At 47.4% G+C, this 20,990-nt stretch overlaps 1 protein-coding gene across 1 annotated transcript in view; it reads left to right on the forward strand.

The window, feature by feature from the left end:
* CFAP77 (cilia and flagella associated protein 77) overlaps positions 1–20,990 on the forward strand; it is a gene marked incomplete at its 3' end in the record, with an annotated part of 56,963 nt that overhangs the window by 29,642 nt on the left and 6,331 nt on the right. Inside the window, exons 2-5 of the mRNA XM_084219757.1 lie at positions 2,108–2,207; positions 3,419–3,641; positions 16,258–16,360; positions 17,623–17,718. Coding sequence (XP_084075883.1) covers positions 2,108–2,207; positions 3,419–3,641; positions 16,258–16,360; positions 17,623–17,718 — 522 coding nt within the window. The remainder of the gene's footprint in view (positions 1–2,107; positions 2,208–3,418; positions 3,642–16,257; positions 16,361–17,622; positions 17,719–20,990) is intronic.

Here is a 20,990-nt window from a genome sequence, read left to right on the forward strand (position 1 = left end):
TAACTCAGTACACCCAACAGCACTCACTTTTCAGCCAACCAAGGGATCCCCACTGATCAAACACCCCCAGCACTTCACCATGACCAGTGGGAACATGGCACCCTCCAAACCCAGCCCAGACACACCTGGTTCCACCAGGGAAATGATCATGTCCAAAGGGAAGGGATGCATCAGCCAAGCCCTTAAAGATAGTTTGAGAGAGCAAACAAAGCCTCAGCACTCATCTCTCATAGCCCTGAGAGGTGTTGATCTCTGCTGGGTGCTCTGGGAATGCTTCAGGATAAGGTCTAGAGCTGTCTTTTCCAAACTGGCTGGATAAACAGCATTTAGGATGCTGGATTTTCCTCACCGAGGTCATAAAGGGAGAAAACTTGCAGAAGGTACCCAGAGAAAATTAGGACCGCCTGGGATGCAGAGAGAGACGGTTTTAATTAGAGCCAAGAGGTGGGAAATAAGGCAGAGAAATGACATCTTAATGAGGTTTAATGAAGTTGTCTGCTGATGGGCACAGCTGTCAGACAGATCTGTATTCCAGCCAAGCAGCTTTGTGACAGGCTAAACCTGAACACAGGGAACAGTGCTGGAACTGGGGGAGAAAGAAAAAAAAAAAGACCTTCTGCATCAACTTTGGCTCAGCTTCCCCATTGCTTTATGACACAGCACACCTATAATGCCTCAGGACAAACAAATGAAACCAGCCCATGAGCTGGAAACAGCATTTTGCTAATTTATGAATGAGAAAGGCTGTAATTGTGGATTACACCGAGCAGGATTCATTCCTGCTACATCCTTCCCCTTCTTTGCTTTTGTAGGTAAAAGATGTTGGCAGGGAACCAGAGTCCTCTGAGTTCGTTGGTTTTTCTTCAGGCACAGATTCTCTCCATGTTCAACATATTGGACCAGATTTTTTTTTTAATTAATTATCCAGCACCTTCAGCTTTATTTATTCAGTGCAAAGTGACTGTAAAATGCCACCTGATCATAAAAGGAAACAGCATGCACTCATTTTGTGATGGAGTACACACCCAACTGTGTTAACTTCAGGTGTTCTGTGGAGGGGACTCTTTAAATCCTGTAATTTCAGAGTTCTGCACTCGAGGGTCTGGAAGCAGCTTTGCCACAGGTTACAAACCTCTCTCCTGCCCTGCAGTTTCTCAGTGATTTTTCTCTCACCTGACACACCTTTGCCACCACAGCAGATTTCTGACCTCACTTCCCTGATCCCAGAATGGGATCCCAGGAAAAAGCCTTTTCTCATGCATCTGAGGAACATTGCACCATTTCCCTTGCACAACAGTGACAACCACCCTAAAAGCAGCTGTAAATACAAGAGGAGCACATCAGCAATGAAAGCTCCTTTATCCCAGCTGGCAGCTCTTTGCACGAGCTCCTGGCACACACAGAGTGCACACAGGGTTTGTCACTGCCACTGCAGCCCTGGTGGCACTAAAGCCCCACTCAGTCCCCTCGTGCTTGGGGCGGACAGGGGACAGTCCCTCCTGTGCTCGTGGCTCACAGGAGGGATGTGGGGAAGCGCAGCTGTGCTTGCATCTCGTCCCTGGGTCAATGGCTTTTAGAAAGGAGCTGCAGTTTCACACAAGGCAGGTCCCTAAAACTCATTTTCTGGGGAATTTGTGCTCTTGAGAGCCGTGGAAATGCCACACCTCCTTTAGAGTGGGAAGTGTAAAAGTGATTGTGCCTGGGGAAGTTTTTCAGTTTTTTGGGAGGATGCACAATTTGGAAATGAAATAACTCAAAGTTAAGACTAACTGCAGACACCACAGCTGGGCATCCCCACCAAGGAGAGATTTACCAAACAAGACTTCAAGTCCATATCTATTGAGTCAGGATCCCTATTTCCAGCAAGGCTAGGTCTCTTTATAACTCAAAGCCTAACTTGTGTGAAATTCAGCATTCTTTAGGCTTCAGCTCCTTTTTGCACTGTGGCACTCACTTGTGCAGTGGGATTCAAGCCCTTGCCAAATGGACACCCCTGGTACCTGTGTTCTATTACAAACTTCTGTTTTCAGTGTCTTTACCTTGTCAGAAAAGGTCTTTATGCTTCTCTATTCATGTTCCATATGCTTCTCTGTTCCTTTTTCTGCAGCCAGAACTTGGAAAGCCCATGAGAAACTGCTACTCCCTGCCAGGCCCTGATTTTACCTATGGGATGTACAATCACAAGAGAGATGGAGGAGTCCCTGAAGGTAGGACACTGCCCCTAAACCACAGACCTGCAACAAAATCCCAATGCTAGTAGGAAGTCTCCTCTCCTTCCCAAGGCTCTTCAATACTTCTCATCAAGCTGGAAGTGTAGAACTCCAACATTTACCCACTTTCATTAATACCATCCCAACTGCTTGGTGACAGTGAAGTTTCTTTCACACTGGAAACTTTCAGAGGCTCACACAGAGCCCGAGCAGGGAGGATGCACCTGCAAAAGGTGATGCACCTGGGCACTGTCATAACTTTGTCAGGGCTCCTGCTTTGTGTTCTCAAGGACAATTTCCCAATAAAATCAGCCATCCTGAGCAAGCCAGGGTGGAGGGTGGGAAGAATCCAATTCAGATGGGATCTGGGATGCAGTGGGATGTGCTATGAAGCTCACAGAAGGAACCTTAGCCCCACAAGACCCCCATGCAGGGTGCACACACATCAGCTTTCCCAAACAGAATCTGAGATGCCTCCTCTTTGTCTCTATTTCCTTCCAGCCATTGGCCGCTGGGATGCAGTGAAGGCCAAAGCTCATCCCTGTAAAAGAGTCATGCTCTGGGACTTTGTGGCCATGAACCTTAGCCCTACAAGACCCCCATGCAGGGTGCACACACATCCATCAGCTTTCCCAAAAGGATCTAACCAAGTTGCCTCCTCTTTCTCTCTATTTTCTTCCCCCTCCTCCCAGAGGGCACTGGGACACAGTGGAGGCCAAGGCCCACCTCCATAAGAGGGTCATACCCCAGGACTTCATGGCCATCAACCTTAGCCCCACATGCACAGTGCACACACATCCATCAGCTTTCCCAAAAGGATCTAACCAAGTTGCCTCCTCTTTGTCTCTATCCCTTCCAGCCATCGGGCACTGGGATGCAGTGAAGGCCAAGGCCCACCCCCATAAGAGGGTCATACCCCAGGACTTTGTGGCCATGAACCTTAGCCCCACATGCACAGTGCACACACATCAATCAGCTTTCCCAAACAGAATCTGAGATGTCTCCTTTTTGTCTCTATTTCCTTCCATCCAGAGGCCACTGGGATGCAGTGAAGGCCAAGGCCCACCTCCATAAGAGGGTCATGCCCTGGGACTTCATGGCCATGAACCTTAGCCCTACAAGACCCCCATGCAGGGTGCACACACATCCATCAGCTTTCCCACAAGGATCTAACCAAGATGCCTCCTCTTTGTCTCTATCCCTTCCAGCCATCGGGCACTGGGACGCGGTGAAGGCCAAGGCCCAGCCCCGTAAGAGGGTCATGCCGCGGGATTTCGTGGCCATGGGCCGTGCGGCTGTGGATGAAGGCTGCACCACGGCCCGGGACTTTGCTCTGTACTATGGCTACATGGACATCCGCTGCAAGGACAAGGGCATCCTCAGACACGGCGGCAAGGTACCTCCAGGCATGACCTTTGGCAAGCCACCGCGGTAAGGGCCCTCCTCAGGGTGGCATTATCCCTTCCTACCTGCTGGTTTTTTTGGGTGTGAACTGAAGGTATTTGAGACATTAATTTGTGTTTGGATTTAATGTTAATTGTTTATTTTAATTTTATATTTATTGTTTATTTGATATTTTATAAATTGTTTCTTTTATATTTTATTTTTAATATTTCATTTTAATTGTTTATTGTTTTATTACTAAAATAGCTTTATTATTATTAATTTGGCAGCTTTTTATTAGAAGGCACAAAATGGCTAACAGTTTTTTGTTGTAAGGTTTTTTAAGACTAAACAATCTAATTAAGAACTGACACTATTTTTTTTTTTTTTACTTAATAACTGATTTCAAAGAGTTTGCAATGTGGACTTTTTGCTTAATTACAAAATGCTGCTTAAACTTATGAAGAAGAAGGAAGAAGAAGCATGAAGAAGAAACTTTGTGCTTTCTATTTTGCTTTTATCTACAACGTACTAAAAGTTTCAAAACCTTAATTTTTCACTAAGTGATACACTTACACTGCTCTTCATTATTTTTTTCACACTTTTGTGGATTCTAGTCCATATTTACATCTAGGAAACTTTTTCTATGAATGATAGTGCTCCTTTGGGGGTCAGGGCGCTCCAGAGCAGAGAAATATTCCTGGTACCCTGGGTTTCTACACCTACATCCCTCCCCAGTCTCAGCTACCACAGTCCCCAAAAAAGAAGTGTCCTGGACCTGGATGTGCTGAGTCACAGCATCACCACCATGCCTGTTGGCACTCTGATATGTGGTCTCCTCCAGCCAGGTCTCATAAGTTCTTGGGGATTTATATCACACCCAAGGTACCTCAGCTACCTTAGAAGGCATAAAATCGGCAGGATGGCTTCTGTGGTAGTGCTGGAAACAGAAAAGTTTTAATGAAAGGCAAAATAACAAAATTTTTGCAGAGAAAACAAGAGGTTCTTGCTCCTGGTAAAACACCTCACAAAAGTGATTAGTTCCTTTGTTCTCTTCCTTTTCTAGTGAATTATTCAGGCAGGACTTTTTGGCTCCTGTCCAATTGCCTATCCTTAAGTTTGAGGTGAAGTCCCCCAGATCCTACGAGGTGACTTTTTACCTAATTGAGGAGAGAAACTTCTGGGCTTTTTTTCCTTTTTTAAGGAGAAAAAGGATAGTTGTGTCACTCTGTCAACAGGGGGCACATTCCTACAACACTCCTGTCAGATAATCAACTCCCTGAATCTAACACACATGCCACAACGCAGCCTCATTCCACCTGGGCTATTATGGGCTTGAAGCCTCTTATAAATATCTTCAGTGCCAACCCTCTAATCTAAAGGAATATGAAGAGTTGTCAGCCAGAAAATTGGCATCCAAGGGTCAGAAAATCAGTGCAACAGCATTTCTACCTTTCTGCACTGGTGGAATCACTCTGGTGGAGTTAAAGATCAGTTCATGCTCTTTATCCTACTCTCTCCCACTTAGTTCATTGCTCTGCATTGGGCAGGAATTGGGAATGGAGCAGGACAGAGGCAAAGAAGATTCTCCCTGCCAGTGCAACTCCAGCACAAACCAGTGCTCAAAGCCTCTCAAAGTCCTGCCACTGCTGGAGCCCAGGGGGGTTTCTTGCTCTGTGCAGGACTAGACATTAGGTTTTATTTTAAGAGCTAGATAATAATCACTACCAGAAAAATAACAGCTACAAATTCTAGAGAAAAGACATGATGAACGGCACTGTGTATTTTACATGATAGTAAATGGGCTTTGCATATGCAAATTGAATGGATTTTAAAATGGTATTTAATGACAATTTTCGTAGCAGACATTAACATTAATTGCATCAAAATGAAAATGTAGCATTAGCTTGCTGTTAGCTGCAAATGCCCCAGCTATAAAGCTTTATCTTTATCAGTATCAGCCCTCATCCATGTGACAGGGCTGCTCTGCAAATTGCAGGCAAAAGGGCTTTTATGTTGCAGAAGTATCCCCCAATGTAGGCCAAAATCAACATCAATTTTGCTTTATTTCTTCATAAACGGAGGTTAAATGGCTGCCTGTAAGAAGCCCAGGCATGCTTCAAAAGTTTTAAGGAAAATCTGCAGACCCCACAACGGCAGAAGTAGTGAGAAAGGGCTTTTAATTGAAAGTTATTATTGTACAACTTGCCTGCTCCTTAATAGCTACCTTTTATGCAGACTGATTGTATTTATCCCTTTACTTTAAAAGCATGTTATAGATAAAACCAAATTACTGGGATTATCAAGGAGTTGTTACAGCCATTTCAGTAAAAGTGGGAGTTTAACACATTTTTCCATGACTGGCAAGTTAGAGAGACCAACTTTGGTGAGCATTCCCAGGACAAGCTGATCCCTGGTGACAGCAAGACCCATCTTCCTAAAAATGACCTGGTTGTCAATGGATTTCAGTTGGGTTTGGACTCTAAACCCTGTCTGACTGATCTCAGTGCTGCTGCCTGGGAAGGTGGCTCCCAAGCGAGGCACATGCTTGTCTGGGGGCAGAAGAAAACAGTGGCAAAAGGTCTTTTTTCACAACTCCAAGCACTTCATGTCTTTAAGAAATTATAGACCTGATCCACAGGTCTATTAACATCTCAGGTGCAGTGAACTTTTCAGCAAGAGCAGCACCTGCCTGTCATCCCCCAGCACTGACAGTGGGACTGAGGAGGCCAGAGAACAAAGGTACTTTCCCATGGCACTGGAAGCAGCTGAGACACCCTGCCTGATGATGTGGTGCCCTGGGACAGCCCAGAACCCCAGTGCAGACCCTGCACTGTCTGCAGCTCTCTGCACAGTGGGAACTGCAGCTGGTGCCAGCCCCAGGCTCAGGGCTGGGCTGCTTCCCTGGGAACCCAAATAACTCAAAAAACTGTCACAGGAACGTGGCTGGGGTCACTAGGTAATGGACAAGGGGCTCTTGAGCCCTGGCAACTCATCTCCAGCCCCTCCTCAGGCCCTGGGCTGTGCTGCTAAAGGCTTCTGTCTGCTGGAGACACCAGGGTCAGGAGCTCTCCCTAGGCTCACAGGTTGGAGATCTCCTGGATCATCCCAAATAGAAACAAGCATCAAAGCTGTGGTCGCTATTAGTGCCTTGTTAATCACTGCCTGGCCCTGCTGCTGCTCTAGCTCAGATCTCTCGTGCCTCTGCTTTCTGCTCACGGTGCGTGCAGCATTCCACCAGGCAGCCTCAGACACTGCAGCAAGCTCTCTGAAGCTTTGAGGCCTCTTTCCTTTCTTTTCCTGGGATATTTACCTTCAAAGGTCACCCATACCCCTCTATATTCCCCCTGGGCACCTTCCAGGGGAGAGAAGCAGTGCTGCTTTTTGCTGATCCCCCCCATTCTCTCCCTCCCTTTTCCCAGAGTAATGTTTGCTACGAATCACGTGGCCAGCTTTGTTGTGAGAGTCATAAAAAGGACATTTTTCATCTCTCCTTTTTCCTGCTCTCGCTCCCTTCTCTCTCTCAGTAGCAGACAGAGATTTATTCCTTCCCTGATGCCTGTGGCATTTGGAGCTGGGAGGGGTCAGGGGAGGCACTGATGGAACATAACAGATAATGCAGTGGTTCCCCAGGGGCTTGTCCAGCTCCAGAGCCGATCCATCAGCAGGCAGTGCTCGTGCCAAGGTCAGCAGTAACGAGGATGGGGTGGGCTCCCAGCCTCCCCCGTGGGGCATCCTCCAGCCAGGCTCCCCCAGTTCATGCTCCAGCTCCTGAGCTCTACAGGAGCTGCCTCGTGCAAGCACACTTTGCAGGAGAGGACACTGAGTGCAGGCACTGGGCTCACAGCACACAGGCTCAGCTTCACCTCTCCCAGCCCTCCTCCCCACCACACACAGCTCCACAGGCTTATCTTCCAAGGAGAATTCCCATCTTTGACAGTCCCCTCCAGGAGCTAAACCCCACCCACGTGCTCTGTGCACAACACATTGCAGAGCTGCTGAGGGTCGCTGTCCTCCCAGGTCTTTTCATTCAAAATAACCCCACAGGTGTGTCCAGCCCCATACTCTGCAATAATGACCTTGTTTTACAAGGAGGAGGCTGGAGGGCGCTGGAGGGCGCTGGGTGGGCTGGGCTTTGATGACACTGGAAACCTAAAGGCACAGAGGGTCTGTGAAGACCTCCAGGATCTTCACTGGTGTCACTCCAGCCTGTATCTGGAAACCTCAATAGGAGTCCAGATCTATAATTATCCTCCTGACCACCTTTTCTGGCTGAGCTTCCCTGTGCACTGAAATCAGCCAACATTAAAGGATCATTTTTGGAACAAGAAGTAAACACAAAGACGTGGATGCTGTCTACAGCTGGATTTTAGATGCTATTGATCTGTGCAAGGTCACACAAGGAGTTTGAAGCCAGAACACTCCAGCACACAGTTGGTACCCTGAGCACCAGTTCTGTCCCCAGGAGTGAGCAGGGCAGAGTGCACCCTCAGCATGGACACACTGCCCAGCCCTGCCAGGAGAGAAAAGCTTCCAGTCACCTCTTGGTGAGCGTCCTAAATCTGCCTGCTGTGCCCCAGAACCTGTTCCTGGCCACGAGGAGTGCACAGCCGTGCCATCCTCTGCCATCCTGCACCTGTACCTGCTCCACAGCCTGCATGGCCATAACCCTGCCTCCCACGGGCTGCCATGCACTTGGCAGTTGGCCTGGAGGTTGGGCTGACCTTGGGTGTGCTGGCAGGATTTCCCTGGCACTCTGTCATCCCCAGGGCTCCTGCCGGGCCCCCCCCACTGCCTGCCTTCACTTCAACTGTCCCTTTCCTGAATTTTACAGCCCATTTTCCTTCTGTCTTCATCTCCTGCCTCCATTCCACCTCCCATTCTCTAAAACTGCTCTTAATCCTTTGGCAGCTGTTTTCATCACGTCCCTGCAGCAAGCTCACCTCTCCAAAGTGTTTGGTCACTGCAATCTCTCTTCTTCAAATTGTTACACTTGGCCAAGGGCATCAGTTACCCAGTACCTCCTCTTTAATTGGCATCATTTGCAACAATCCCAATCTTTCACCTTCCCTGAGAAGAGAGATTTCTATGCTCATGCTCTGCTTAGCAAATGGCCTTTCCACCCAAAGTGTCTGTGCTGTTTGCACGCAGCCAGAACAAAATTTAGAAAGCTGCTCAAGAGGTACTGAGGAATTTCCACTGATAGATTTATTTTTGAGGTACTTAAACAACATTTCAGGTTGCTAATATTTGGCTGTGGAAAGAAAGCTAATCTAGATGTAGACCAGCTGCAAAGATGTCAAGGAAATAATGTGTTACTGGGAAGAACCCACCAGGAAAAGCTGGACAGGCAATAAAATTGAATATTACAGCAAGTGTGCATCTGACCCATGATCACTGGAAGCCAAAGAGAGTGTAAAGCCACCAAAATCCTAAAGATTAGGGCAAAAAAAGTTTTACAGGGAAAAAAAACACTGAGGACTGACAAAACAGGTTATAAAAATATAACACAGAGAGTGGAATCACTGTCAGGCTCATGGCGACAGAGAAACGCAACTGAGTTAGAAAACACATGACTCCCATCAGCTCAGGTAATTACACATCCTGTCCAATTCTGAAAGGCACTTGGTGCCTCTGCCACCATCCTCACACTGCTAAGATAAGAATTTCTACTTCAAGAGTAGTTTTCTTCTCCTGGGAACCTTCTAGGCTGGGTGTGTGGTCACAGAGCTCCAGCCCCATCCATGGTGCAGGTGGTGGCTGCAGCCTCTGCTGGGGCAGGAGGAGCTGTTACACCCTCCAAAAAACCCTGAGTGCACCATGAGGATACTGATTCCCCTCCAGAGTGGTGATTTGCTTGCTGAAAGAGTTTCTGAGTGCTTCAGGCTGATGGTTTAAGAGAAAATAAACAGCCACGGTCATGGTTTGGCATAAGGTTCAGGTCCTGCACGTCAGCCATAGAGATGGGAAAAGAAAAGATCTGAAGGACAGATTTAGATCCCTTATTACCAATTGGTTTACACTGAATAGGAAAGTAATTTACCCTCACACACACTGGCTGTTGTCTGTGGGTTTATCTCCATTGATTACAGACATCTGAAGAATTTCTTCCAAAGTTTTACCATCTAGAGCTACTTCTGGCCACAAATGGACCTTTTTCTTTACCAACTTTTGCTTTTTCAGCCTGTTCAATGAAAACCTGGGTCAGGGGGGAATAATCACAGAATGCTTTCTGTGAAAACAAAGCTTTTCAGCCCTCATCAACATTTTTCCTTTCAAACAAAGTCATGTTCCCACCCAGCCAGAGAGATTCGAGCATGAGACGGAGGTCAAGGGGAAGACCTCGTGCTTTGATTTCTTTTGCTCAGCATTGGAGTGGTTTTTTCTTGGTTTTTCTCTGGATGTTTTGCATTTGGTGATGGCTGCAGACTGAGCACTGTTCACTCTCAGCCATAGATCTGGGCCTCCAGGCAGAACAGCTCTGTCCAGGAATCACATCCCACCTGAATTTCTCAAGGATAAGAGATAACAGTACACAAATGCATTAGAGACAAACCTAAATAACCTTCAATTAAGTCAGCCAAAGGGCATCTCCAACCCTAAAATCAATGCTAGCACAGAAATTCCAGCTTGTCAAGCCAGTTATTTAATGGGTAAGAGCTGGCTTGGTATCTTCAGTGCCAGACACAGGTTTCCATATGTGCTTTTAGGACCAGTGCAAGCACACATCTCACTGGGCCTGGGAGGGAATAGTAAAGCAAATTGGTGTTCTTGTAACCATGTGTACTGCTAAGTACAGCTATGAGCATCTGATAAATCTTTTAAAGTGCATGTTTACAATGGATTTTATTCTTTTTACTGTTCTATACATATGAGCCCTCTGAGCAAAATAACAGATCCTCTGACACTTAGAAAAAGCCACTGCCTCATTGGCTGCCTGCAGTGAAATAATTTATATTGTTATTTCCTCACCCAAATTACAAGGATTGTAAAGAAGCTTCAGAAATTCAGAGTAATCAGTGCTTTGGAGGCTCAGATCCCGCTGCTGCCACACGAGTGGAAGACCCACTATTGCAACTGAGAGTTTTGTCAGCCCAAAGACTGCAAAAAAAATTGGTCCCTGAGTGTTTTCTACCAATTTTTCTCTTGTTATTTTCTTCAATAGTTAATGGAAAGCGAGGACAAGTGGAGATCATTTAAAAATTATCTTTTAGGCCTCTCCATGGGTTTATTGCCAGGACCTATTTAGAGAAGCATAAAGCTGTAAGGGGGCTATAACTTCACTGTATATTCCACAAGCTGTTTAGGGAAACGAGGAGCCTTTGGACTCACACCCAGCTCACTTTGCCACGTCTCCCTCTCCTCCCAAACACACCCACACACGTGTGTGCAGGGACTTCCAGCTGCTAATTGAATTCACCCTTATGAAAGCCTTAACAAATTGTAAGTGACCTTTTATACAAATTTCAAAGTCAAGGATTCGCCACTAACTGCACATCCCTCTTCTGCCATTCACTGTTATGCAAAACCCACAAACAATTAAAAGAAATAATGAAGAGCCCAGCGGCCCTCTTTCCTAATTAGCTGCAGGAGGCAGTGCTGGGGAGTGTGGTTAAGTGCTTCAATTACCTCGGCCCTCCTCGCAGCCCTTGTTAGAAGAGACAGGTCCAGGGGCCAAAGGGGAACAATTAAGGCGAGGCAGAGCCCGCAGTTTGCAGGGGGATGCCGGGGCCGTGCCGGCTCTCACACAAGAGCCAGAGCTGTAATCATACCCCAGCTTCCTGCTGGGCTACACAGAGACAAATTAATGGGAGATAGATTGCTACCTGCAGCCCATCAGTAACCACGGAGGCAGGAGGCAATACAGCACTACAAGGGAGCCATAACCTGAATTTTCCTCTGCTTTCAGCCCCCTTTTAGGGCAGAGGGACCTGAGCACTAATACCTCACTGCTGCCTACACTGGGGGTACCCCACGGCCCCAAACAGAATCACAGAGCCAGCCTGAGCTTTATTTGCTGAAGTTAATTCTGGCTGCCCCAAGGAGCCCCACAGTCCAGAGGTGCTGGAGACCAAACTGTTCCCCAGTAAGAAACAGGCTGGACTCGACCTTGAACATCTTTTCCAACCCTAATGGTTCTATAAGAAACCAACCTGAGCTGGTGGGAGCTGGTTCTGCTGGGAGATTCTATATGCACACTTCTATCACAGGACAAATCCTTCCCAGCATATAGAATATAAAAGTGGTGCCCTTGTAGCTGTCTCCCCTGGGGACCGAAGGCCCCAAAGACAGATCCTGACTTGCAGCAAAAGCACATCTTAGGTGAAAGGACAGCAACAAGAACTAAATCCCCCTGTAACCTCATTAACCTTCTAAGGAAGGGTTAAAGTTTCAGCATAGGCAGTGGCGCAGCAACACAATTTTAATGTCACTGGCACGGACAAATTCCATTCTCTGATGGATCTGTTGCATAAGCAGCTGTGCAGGGCCAGATCCTGCTGCTTGGAAGCTGCCACTGGGAGTGGAGCAGTGCTCTGCAGCCACTGCCTGCACCCATCCTCTGCTCCCTGCTCCAGCCCATCCTGACCAGCAGCAGGAAAAGCACTGCCTTGGCTGCAGAGCCACACAAACCCCACGGGCTGAGCTCTGCACTGAAATATTTACGTGCTTTTGAATTATACAGGGGGAAAAAAAAGCACTCACAAGTCAAGTTTTTACCCTTTTGCAACAGAACTTAGCAATCAAATTGATTGCACCTTTCAAGCCGGTGTAAACCCCCCTCCTGAGCAAAGTCCTTTGCACCCACTTTAGCCAAGCACTTTTTTTTGCAGCTGATATATAAACCTTTGAAAATAAGTTTGAGGGGAGACTGACAACCTTGAAACCTCAAGAGCAGCATGGCATTGACGGGCGAGGCTCCCCGAGCTCAGTATTATAGATAGATTTTAATTTTATTTTAACAAAATAGCTGTCTCCAGTGGAGGAAGCATCAAGAGCTAAATGAGGACCCGTCTTGAGCTGAATCACGTTGAACAGACCTCGGCACTGTCATTGATTTTCTGGGAAGAAAAAAAATGCCTCTGGCTACTAAACCAAATTAGTAGTCACTGATGACCAATTATTTTGCCCCACTGTGAACGGGGAGGCGTACTAAAATTCCAGTTTGTCAGACCCAAGGCTCTCTTCTCAAACGCCTTTCAACAAGCGTGTACCAAAAACCTCTCAGATGGTTCTGATGCCTTCCTGTTTTCGGCAACTTCTCCTTCTCCAAAGTTTTAATGAGCTGCTGCTCTGAGGACAGCCTGCCACAAAGTGAGCCCTTGCTTGCAGGCTGGCTCACTATTTGGCATTGGCACAAATCACAGCTGTCAGGATTTATACACACATACACAAAAAAAGTGTCAGCCTAATGTTTGCAAATTATAATTACCATTTCTCTTGCATGTCCCTGGTGCCTTCATTTTAGATAAATCCCAGCTCTGAGGTATCAGCTGCAAAGCACTGAAGGCTCATATTGAATGGAATAGATTTAACTAGTTTGTAGCTCATTTAAGGCCTACACTGTTTTATTTTAATATTGTTAATACTTTATTATACTTTTTAACACTGTTTTCACAGTAAAATAGCCTATTAGGAGGCTGCAGCTTCTTTTCCAGGGGATGTCTGGCAGACTAGAATTCCACATTGTATAACCAAGTTAGCAGGTGCTTGTCATTTCAGTTGAAAATAGGTCTGTACCCTGACTCTTGAAAGTAAATTAGAGAGATTTTATTAAAGAGACAGGAACTGTTTCAGGGATAATAGTTTTGAAAATGTGCACAGATAAATTTTAAAATATTTAGGAAATGTCAGCATTAGAAGTGGCTCCAACTATTTGACTATAAAAGGAAGCAGATGAGTATTTTTTTCCCCTACAATTATAAATAATTTGTTACATCCTATCAGAACTTCTTTGCCTTTCCTTTCTGTGGCAGGGTGCTTGTGCCAAAACAAGGAGATCTGAGTTACAGTGAATGAGATGGGTTTTAATGTGCAATAAGCATTTCCAGAGGATGCTTCCCCCGCTCTCCCCGCAGCATCCGCAGACAGCAACGGCAAAATCCTCCCCGTTCAGGAGCCACATCTGGGCAGGGTGACAAAAAGAAAGGAACACACTAGCCATTGATCCCTGTCCTTAAGTAACACCAAGGCAAAAGGACATTTTCCCAGAGCTGTCACTTTGCCAAGCAGGGCCGATATCGGGACCAAATTCCCTCTGCTGAGACCAGGCTTTGACCTACAAAGGAAAAGCCACCTCGCTGAGATCTCTGCAGTCACCTTAAGGAGGTGTTCCCTGCTGTCCCCTGCTCTTCCCTGCTCTCTCAGAGCTTCTCTCAAAGGAGGAAAAGCCAGAGGAAGCCTCAGCCCCACCGGGGCTTGCGTGGATAACCGAGCAGAGGAGTCATTCCCAGCCATTTGAGAGAGGCAGGTCATGTGTGCATCGTTCCAGGCATGATTCTATACTTTGCTGGATCAGGACTTAAATGTGATTAATCACACAGCAGGGAAGGATCTCTGAAGAGCATCAACCCAAATGTGTCCTTTCAAGCATTTACTTACAAGCCAGCTGTGGACTATCAGTCACCAACTGGCTGGTCCACTGGAGATGGTAAAAGTCACCTCCATAGAGGTGTGAAAATATATTCAACTTCAAAAAAAAAAAAAACCAACCCAAAAATCAATAATCAAAGACTACACACAAAGGCTTAGTGCTTTCCTGCATCCCTCCCTGCTATTCCTGCACACCAGGAAAGCTTGGAGAGCAAAGGCACAGCAGCAAACAAGCAATGCTCACCATGTGTTTGTGTCAGGAACACCAACATTTACACCATAGTACAGGACTGGAGACCCAAACAGATAATAACACACTTTACCACTGGTTTGCCACACCTTTTAACCTTTTAAATATTTTGCCCAGCTGTGATCAGCATGAAATGCCCAACTGGAAGGGAAGGAGGAGAAAGAAGAGGGGACAAAGGGTAAATGTCAGCGTTGCCTTTGGCACTGGGTGTCTCCAGATAATGGTCTGGAGCAGCAGAGCTGATTTGCAAGCAAAGGCTTGAAAAGCCCTGCAGCATGTGATCTATGAAACAGGAGGCCTGCAGAAGGATGTCTCCTCTGATATGAATGTCCCCTTGGGATGGATATTGCTGGATTGCACATCCAGTATCATTAGAAAACACAACCATAGATTAGGCTGTTTTGAAGCATGTGGTGTGCAATAATTAAGTAATAAAAGTCACCACGGGGGTGAAGGAACAAGAAACAGAAGAGTTACTGTTTGCATACAGGCTGCTGGCACCCTCGGTGATCATCAAGGATTCTCCAGGCTGCTAAAAGCTGGCAGCTGTCAATTCTGGACCCGCTCCTGCCATAAACCACAAAGCACCAGCTCACTCTGTGGCATGTGGGCCCTTTGCAGAAACAGGTGGAGCTGGTGGCCCAGAAGCAGCCCAGCAGCTCCCCCAAGTCCCCAGTGTCCTGCAGTTGGTCTGCACAGGCAGGACAGCGCTGGCTCTGCTGTGGGAGCTGCAGCTGAGGGCTCTGCAGGCTACAGGTGGGAGCAGAGCTCGAGGTGAGAGCTCCACAGTCATCAGCCGCTGCCACGATGGGAGAAGTCCCTCCTTAGCAAGGTGTGCAAGGACAAGGACCAATAAAACTTGAGCTTTAGGTCCTTCATCACCTTCAAGTGTTTGCTTCTTGGGGGAAAGGAATAGCAGCAGGACCATGGGAATTCTGATTTGTTGTCCCTGCCACTGCCAGCTCTGCCTCCCATGGTGGCTGATGAAATATACTCATTTGCAAGGAGCAAGGCTCAACAATTTCAGGCTGCAGCTTTGCCACAAGCTGGTCAGGTTAATGCCAGCTCATAGCAGCTGAATGGGACACTGGCCAACAAGCAACTGCCTTTTTCTAGAACCTGGGTCATGCACAGCTCCTCCCCTCTGCTGTCTCCTCCTTGCTCCCTGAAATCCTCTTTCAAGGGGCAAATACACCTGCTCTGTGCAGCTGAGGCACCAGACCAGGGCTCAGCATTTCAGCTCCCCTTTCTGCTGCAGACCCTGACTGTCTGCACTGGGTCCATTATTAGCCCTGTTCAGACTGCTTAGGACAGCACTGACTCCTCTCACCCCATCCATCACTGCACATTTGCAGCCTTTGGTGCACCACACCAGAGAGATGTCAACAGCAAAAGCAGGGCTATTTTAGCAAAACTTGGCACCCAGGGGTTCTTCCCCTGCAGGGAATCCAGCCAGAGCTGCTCCACTGGGTACCAGCTGGGAGAGGCCCTCCTGAAGCTCTGGCAGGGGCCAAAGTTGAGTGCAGCCTGTGGTGCCCCATGGTCCTTCCAGCACACCAGGGCTCAGACAGAGCTGCTGAAACCTGCCCTGTGAAAGGTTGTGCAATTGTTCCAGTTCTGGGGAATGCCCTGGCACAGGTTCCCACAGGGGTGTGCAGGCTGTGGTGTGATCACTACAAATGATTTTGAGGTTTCCTGAGGAGGAGAAATTCTTTCCCAGTGTGAGGCTTTATTCATGTTCTCACCAGTCACTTTCCAGGAGGAGAGATGTGAGCCAGCACCAGGAAGCAAAGATTAAACTGGTGTCTTTCCAATGTTTTCCAGGCCTTCCACTCCCTTGTTTGACCTCATGCAACACAGATACAAGGAGCTGTGGATGGAGGAGCAGAGAGCCCGGACTAGAGTCCAGCGCGTGGTGAAGAAAAAGGTGGGAATAGTCCAGCAATGCTTTCCCCTGCTGTGCACAGCACTACTGAGCACAACACCCCACTGTCCTACCCCACAAGGGACAAATGGGCTGCTCCCAGCCCTGGGAAGGGCTCTCAGCTGGGAAAACATCCCCCTGCTGACTACAAGGCTGATGAAGCCTAACAAAGATGACCATCCACCTGCCAGGAGCCCCACGGGCTGTCCTTTGGACATCAGCTCTGCTCAGGTTACTGTGACAGTGGCCACAGCAAAGGAACAAGCAGCAAATGCTGCGAGGACAGCCCCAGCCCTGAGCCTGGCATGGAGAGGTTGATGCAGCACCCACAGCAGCTGTTGGAGTGTAAGGCTGTGCTGTTAAACAAACCAACATTGTAATATCATTTAAAAGCAGCCAATGACTGTTTTATTAGTTAATGGCTCAAAGAAGAGTCGGGCTAATATGGTAATGACCAATTTCAATGGGCTTACTGCCATCACAAACTGTGCTTTATAGTTGAAGTGCAGGAATACAATGTTCTTAATTAGCAGCTATTTTATGAATACACCAGCCTGGGATGTTGGAAAGTGCATCCCTACTTTATCTATTAATGACTGATGTTTTTAATCACTAAGTTGCCTCCATCAAGCTCCCAAAGCCTGCAGCCACCAATTACTGACTTAAGCAACACAAACCTGTATCCTAGACCATAGAGCAGACAGGTTCTCAGGGTATCCAGGTACCTGGACTGCCTTGTACTGGGATTATTGAGCACTGGGACTTGCAATTAATCAGGAGAGCAAGGAAAGCCCACCATGGTGGGAGTGCTGGAGGGGGCTTTCCCAGTTAGGGATGAGCCATTGGTGTAGCTCAGGGCACAGGGCTTCCAGTGGGCAGCAGTCACCTCCCTGGCATGCTCTATAAAGAGAGTGCTGACAGCTGCTCATGTGTTTTAACTATCAGTATTGGCTGCATGGACATGAAAAACTCCCCAGATCATGGAATTGTGAGGCATCACCCCAAAGCAACTGTTGGCCTCATCCATCCCAGTGTCACTGCATTGTGTGACACGGAGCTGATGTGCATGGCTGTGCAGCAGTTTGAGCCCACTCGTGTTCACCTTTGGTTGCAGACAAGGGAAGTGCAGCAGTCTGAGCCCACCCTTGCTCACTTCTGGCTGCAGACACGTGCAGAGCAGCAGTTTGAGCCCACCCTTGCTCACTTCTGGCTGCAGACACGTGCAGAGCAGCAGTCTGAGCCCTGCTGTTTCTCTTTGCTTGCAGATCGGTGAGGTGCGCGAGAACCGCACCTCGTTCCTGCGCACGCACCCGCTGCCCGTGAAGGAGGAGTCCTTCTGGCACCTCCGGCGTTTCGAGAAGGTACAGACCCCCACAACCCCTCCCCTGAGCCAAGACAACTTTTCTGGGCCTCTACAAGCACCTGATTGAAATCAAGGACACTCTCTTAACCTTGCCCATGTGCCCCAATAATATCCTTAGCACACAACGAATGAGGTTCTTAACTCAGAGCTCCCCAAGACCCAGACCTTAAAATGGTTCCAAATATGTTCAACTCTCAACCCCTTTTGAGCATCAGGGTGGGATATTTTTTGCCAGACATAAGCCCTGGAAGAGAGGCAGCAGTTGCCCAAATAATAGCATGTTTTGTAACTTTTGTGCCTTTCACAAGATTCCTGAAAAGAGAAGCATCTTTTTATATCTCACTGTAAGTACAGGGTGGCCTTTGCTCTACAAGTGCCCTACGCAAGCAGGACAGTCACACCTGCATTTTGGGACCCTGCCATTTCATCAGCTCTCACCATAACTAATTCAAACCACACCAGATGTTCCAAGAAACTTTTCCACCCCAGGATTAGAGCTTTCCAGAAAGCTTGCACTCTTGATACCTCTCTAAACTACCTGATTGACAATATTCACCCTAAGACAAAGCAAAGGGTCTGGCTGGGTTAGAGATGTCCTTGACATTTCCTTTAATTGATCCAAGTAAGAGCCAAGGCGAAGATTTCTTGTTCTAGTGATGGGACCTAAACATCTCCCTGAATTCATCTGTGCTCTGGGGTACTCGTTAGAATTCCATTAGCTTTGTTTGAGGTGTAAATCGTATGGAAACTTCCAGTGAAGAGCTAGGGGAGGTTTTAGGAGAGAAGGGGAAAGAGCTGGATCAGTGGAATGGAAAGGAGACACCAGAAAGTGAAAGCACTGAAACCCTGCTGGGAGTTTACATGGCCAAAATCATATTTGGCATTGATAGATACCACTGCAAAAAGCTCTCAGCTCTCTGTCCTGGCCCTTCTTCTGCTGGGGTTAATTTTTTTGCCACGCTGTTGATTTCTAACCACAGTTTAAGCAGCAAAGAAGCCCTGTGATTTCCTGAAGGTAATTTACTTGTACAAGTTGGAGAGTTTTGCCCAAGAAATGTGCTTTGCACCACCTTGATGTATTCCTCTCCTGTCCTGTCTGAGTGCCCCATTAGCATATGTCAGTAATCATTTATCCCCACTGCCTGTCAGCTCGGAGCTGCTGCTGCGAGAGAACATGACCGATCGCTGTTAAACAGATTGTGAGAGTCACACGAGATCCTGGGGCAAGCCTCCTCTTTAGAGCTCCTCTCACCCCAGACCTTTCCATCACTGTTCATTTTTCAGCCTGGGTTTTGCTTCGTGCTTTCCCTTTTGTTTCAACCATGGCTGTGGTTGGGTTCCTGCCCCAGCCACAGCTCTCAAATCTTCAAATCTTTCCTTCTTCCTGTTCTCCTTTTTCTTCTTCTCCCTTTCCCTTCCTTCTCAGAAGCAGCAACCAGCTCGTTTTGCACAGCCTCTGCAGCTTTTCCACACTCCTTTCTCATTGCACTACCCTGGAAGGTTTGCCTTTCCCCAGTTACAGATCTAACAGGCACAGCCCACATCAGAACTTGGATCAAGGAATTTGTTACTCACTTGACCTTCAGTGCATGTTTTCCTCCATGGCAAAATAACTCCCCTTGAACATCCATAAATGTTTACCCAGTTAAAAGCAGTAACAACCTGGAAGAAGTTAAGGGTTCCCAAAGATATTTGGTGGACTCCAAACTGTTCTTTAACTACTCCACTAAAGGAGGGTTCTACAGAGATGATGGAAGGGTTTTGAAAGCCAGACTGACCTAACACAGGGACTCCAGGAGTCAATGTCACTCCCTCCTTTACTGAGGTGGCAAATAACCAAAACACTGCCTCTAATCCATGTAAAAACCTCATCCTACTGCGCAAGAAGAATGTGAAAAGCAACCACAAAAATATCACTTCACAGAAAGCTTGTTGGCAGACTCCATCTGCATATTCCAACCAGCACTTGGTGGCTTGGTCCTGCTCTGACCAGTACAGGAGATGCTCATGACTTGGGAACTACTGCAAGAATATTCAGAGATTCCATTGCTGGACCACAGCCTCACTTTAAACTTTATTTCCATGTGATCCAAGGCAGGTGTGAGGTGCAGGAGTGTGATATTCTCAAGCCACTCATCCTTCTGGTCACTCAGTCTCCTCATCATCTGGAGTAACACCTTTCAGTCTGGCCTGCTCTGGATCTGAGGGGAGCAGCCCAGCCACTGAAATAGTTATAATCCAAAACAGGGGCAGCAGGAAGGTGAGATTTTGTTCCTTTAGGCCCATAAAAATGATCAAGAAGGATTTTTTTTTATTCCCACCGTGACTCCTTACAGAGAGCTGCAGAAACTGGGCGTGGATATCTCTGCTGGCTCTTAAACTGGGCTTTCCACTCAGTCCCTGGCACCATGAAAGCTTGCCCAAGAAGTGGAAGAGAAGAACACAAAGGAGCTTTTCCCTCCCCACTAATTGCTTCTGCTTGCTCCCTGCCTTGCCAGAGCTGCATGACATTACACAGTCATTCAATCAGTAAAACATGGACAAATTGACTATGTTTTCATTTGGATTTAGGTTTCAGCCCCACTGCTCACACTGTTAAGCTAACTGGGTGATTTACAGGCTCTGCCACACTGGGTGCTCCTGCTTGACCTGGTCCATGGTCTCCTGGGTCCCCCAGCTCACCAAAGCAAGCAGGTCAGAAGGAGCCAGTCCTGTCCTGATGGGCAGTTCATTAGGGAAAGTTGCTGCATTGAAGTGGCCTGGTATTTTTTTTTTTTTAACTAAACCAAGCAGATGTTAGCTCCTTACTCACCTCAGCAAGATGCTTCTACTGCCCTCCTCTTCCTCAGCCACCCCCCAAAGCAAACAGCCTCTGCCACGACACAATTCCAGGGCTCAAGTTTTGCCAGCATGGCTGGGACTGTGCCCCAAAATTTAATTTATTTGTAGATGTGGGACTTCATTCCCTGGGAACTGTACTCCCGGGCACCCTGCATGGACATAAATCATGGAATGGTTTGGGTTGGAAATAGACCTTGAAAATCATCTTGTTCCAACCCCCCTGCCATGAGCAGACATCTTCCACTGGTCCAGGTTGCTCAGAGGTCCATCCAGTCTGGCCTCAAACACTTCCAAGGATGGAGCAGCCACAACTTCTCTGGGCAACCTGTTTCAATGCCTCACCACCCTCACAGGGAAAAAAGAAATTCTAGTATCTAATCGAAACCTACTCTCTTCCAGTTTGAACCCATTTTTCCTTGTTCTGTTGCT

The sequence above is a fragment of the Fringilla coelebs genome (genome assembly GCF_963513975.1).
Source record: "Fringilla coelebs genome assembly, chromosome: 21".
NCBI classification, from domain to species: domain Eukaryota; kingdom Metazoa; phylum Chordata; class Aves; order Passeriformes; family Fringillidae; genus Fringilla; species Fringilla coelebs.